General features: G+C 33.4%; 1 protein-coding gene across 1 annotated transcript in view; it reads left to right on the top strand.

Annotated features, from left to right (window-relative positions):
- CUL5 (cullin 5) overlaps positions 1-2821 on the top strand; it is a 122477-nt gene that overhangs the window by 53480 nt on the left and 66176 nt on the right. Inside the window, exon 4 of the mRNA XM_012808138.2 lies at positions 2273-2449. Within this exon, the coding sequence (XP_012663592.1) occupies positions 2273-2449 (177 nt within the window). The remainder of the gene's footprint in view (positions 1-2272; positions 2450-2821) is intronic.

Consider the following 2821-nt stretch of genomic DNA (forward strand, 5'->3'; position numbering starts at 1 on the left):
TTGGGAGGTTGAGGCAAGAGGATGGCTTGACCCTGAGAATTTGAGGTTGCTCAGAGCTATGTACTAGGGCACTCTACCGAGGGCAACAAAATGAAACTCTGTTTCAAAAAATAAAAATAATCAGCAGAGATATTGTTAACGGGCGTTTATACTCAGCCCTAGCAAACAAAATATGTAAGGGTTTCACTGTAGCTTGACTGAATAAAGTCTGGAAATGTAGACCTGAGCAAGATCACTAGGACAAGATTCAGCACCATTAAAAGTAGACACCTATGTTAGACATAAGTGTATGATTTTTTTTAATATAAATAAAATTTATTTTCATTCTATTGTGAGTGGATTATATTTTCTTTTTTTTTTTATTGAATGGTAACTATGTACATTAATGCATTTCTGGGGTACAGTGTGATGTTTTCACATACAATTTGAAAAATTTCCATCAAACTGGTTAACAAAGCCTTCATGTCATTTTCTTAGTTATTGTGTTAAAATGTTCTTATTCTACTCTTAGAAAGATTCACTTGTACCCTTGTAAGATAAACCACAGAAGTGATCCCTCCAATCAAGTATATAATTTTTAAACTGTTAAGAAAATTTAGAGCTGGGCACAGTGTTTTTCGCCTGTAATCCTAATACTCTGGGAGGCTGAGGCAGGCAGATTGCCTAACCTCACAAGTTCGAGACCAGTCTGAGCCAGAGCAAGACCTTGTCTCTAAAACTAGCTGGGTGTTGTGAAGGGCACCTGTTGTCCCAGCTACTTGGGAGGCTGAGGCAAGAGAATCTCTTGAGCCCAAGAGTTTGAGGTTGCTGTGATCTGTGACACCATGGCACTATACTGAGGGTGACAAGTGAGACTATGTCTCCAAAAAGAAAAAAAGAAAGAAAATTTAGTTTTTTGAGTATTTATTAAACAGTCTTCAGCTGAACTTATTTCAGTTGGAAACCCTAAATCTCTCAAATGGGAAAGACATACGTATTAAAATGTTAACTATAGCAGTTTTAAAAGACAAGAAATAAATAAAAATAATAAACACAATGCTTGGGAAATTATTAGAAAATTGGATTCTTCTTGTTACATTAACAACTATTTTATTTGTTCATAATTGTGTGGCGTAGTCATTTGGGCTGATCTAACCTGAGCTTATTAATGCAGCAACAGTTAGCTTTTTGGCTCTTCAAGAACTGGGTGGCCAAGAGAGCATTAAGCAGATATTTAGCATGTGGTGCTGGCTTTCTCTTCCCCTGTGTGATGTCTCATTCTTTTTTTTTTTTTTTTTTTTTTTGTGTTTTTTTTTTTTTTTTATTGAATGTTAACTATGTACATTAATGCACTTCTGGGGTACAGTGTGGGGTTTTCACATGCAACCCGAAATACTTCCATCAAACTGGTCAACACAGCCTTCATGTCATTTTCTCAGGTGATGTCTCATTCTTAGAAAACCAGTTTTTGAGGTGAAAGTGGAATCTGTAAGACCTGAATCTTCAGGTGTTGGCTTGAAAAATCTCACAACATTAAATCTATGACATTGTTTTGGTCAGAGCAAGTCACGAGACTAGACCAAACTCTAGGAGTGGGGAAATGGGCTCCAATACCTTTTTTAAAAACTTGAGAGATAATTCACATGTCATAAAATTCACCTTCATAAAGCATGTGAATAAATATAAAATAATATTATTTTTCTTTCACATCTCTTTTTGTGATACAGCTTTGTTAAAAGCATGTGAATTAATGGGTTAGAACATTCATAAAATTACGCAACTATCAGCCACTTATTCCAGAATATTTTCATCACCTTGAAAAGAAACTCTGTAGCTGTTAACAATCACTCCCGCCACTAATCTGCTGTCTGGCTCTATGGATTTGCCTGGTTTTGACATTTCTTATAAATGGAATCAAACAATATATGTAGCCTTTTGTAATTCATTTCTTTCACTTTGATAATGATTCCAAGATTCATCTGTGTTGTAGCATTTATTAGTATTTTGTTTCTTTTTATGGTTGAATAATATTCTGTTGTGTACATTCCATATAGGACTTATCCATTCATCAGCTGATGGACATTTGGATCATTTCTGCTTTTTGTTTATTTTGAATAATACTGGTAGGAACATTCATGTATAAGATTTTTTGTGAATGTGTTTCAATTTCTCTTGGATATAATATAGTTTGTACAATAAATTTTTAAAATTTCAGTTATAGCATGAATATGTTTTATTTTTATTCTTCAGAGCACCAGGATTTACTTTAAATTGGTATGATTTTTTTTTTCAGCGAGTACTGAGCCATCAAGATGATACAGCTTTGCTAAAAGCATATATTGTTGAATGGAGAAAATTCTTTACGCAATGTGATATTTTACCGAAACCTTTTTGTCAACTAGAGATTACTTTAATGGGTAAACAGGGCAGCAATAAAAAATCAAATGTGGAAGACAGTATTGTTCGAAAGGTAAGTTAGTTTTTCCCCATTGTTTTCCTCATATTCTTCAGGCAGAAGGTGATTTGAAGAATTTGACAGTAATTTAGATTTTAAGTGGGTTTTTCTACTTCACATTTAAATTCTTTTTCAGCTTTTACTAGAATTTATTGAACAATGTTATTTTTCTTTCACGTCTCTTTACCTTCAATTCTCTTTCATTTTCTTCTTTGGTCTTAAGCTGTAGATCTGTGTCTTCAGATGTTACTCTTTTGCTTTTTCATTTTTCTTCTTTTCCTAGTTTTATGTTCAATATTTCATTTTCCTATTCTTTCATTGTACTTTTATCTTACAATAAATTAAACTACTTTTCCCCTCTTATAAAAATCTCTTTATTGGCTCGGC

The sequence above is a fragment of the Otolemur garnettii genome, unplaced genomic scaffold, assembly GCF_000181295.1.
Source record: "Otolemur garnettii isolate 467f Iridium unplaced genomic scaffold, OtoGar3 scaffold00086, whole genome shotgun sequence".
NCBI classification, from domain to species: Eukaryota; Metazoa; Chordata; class Mammalia; order Primates; family Galagidae; genus Otolemur; species Otolemur garnettii.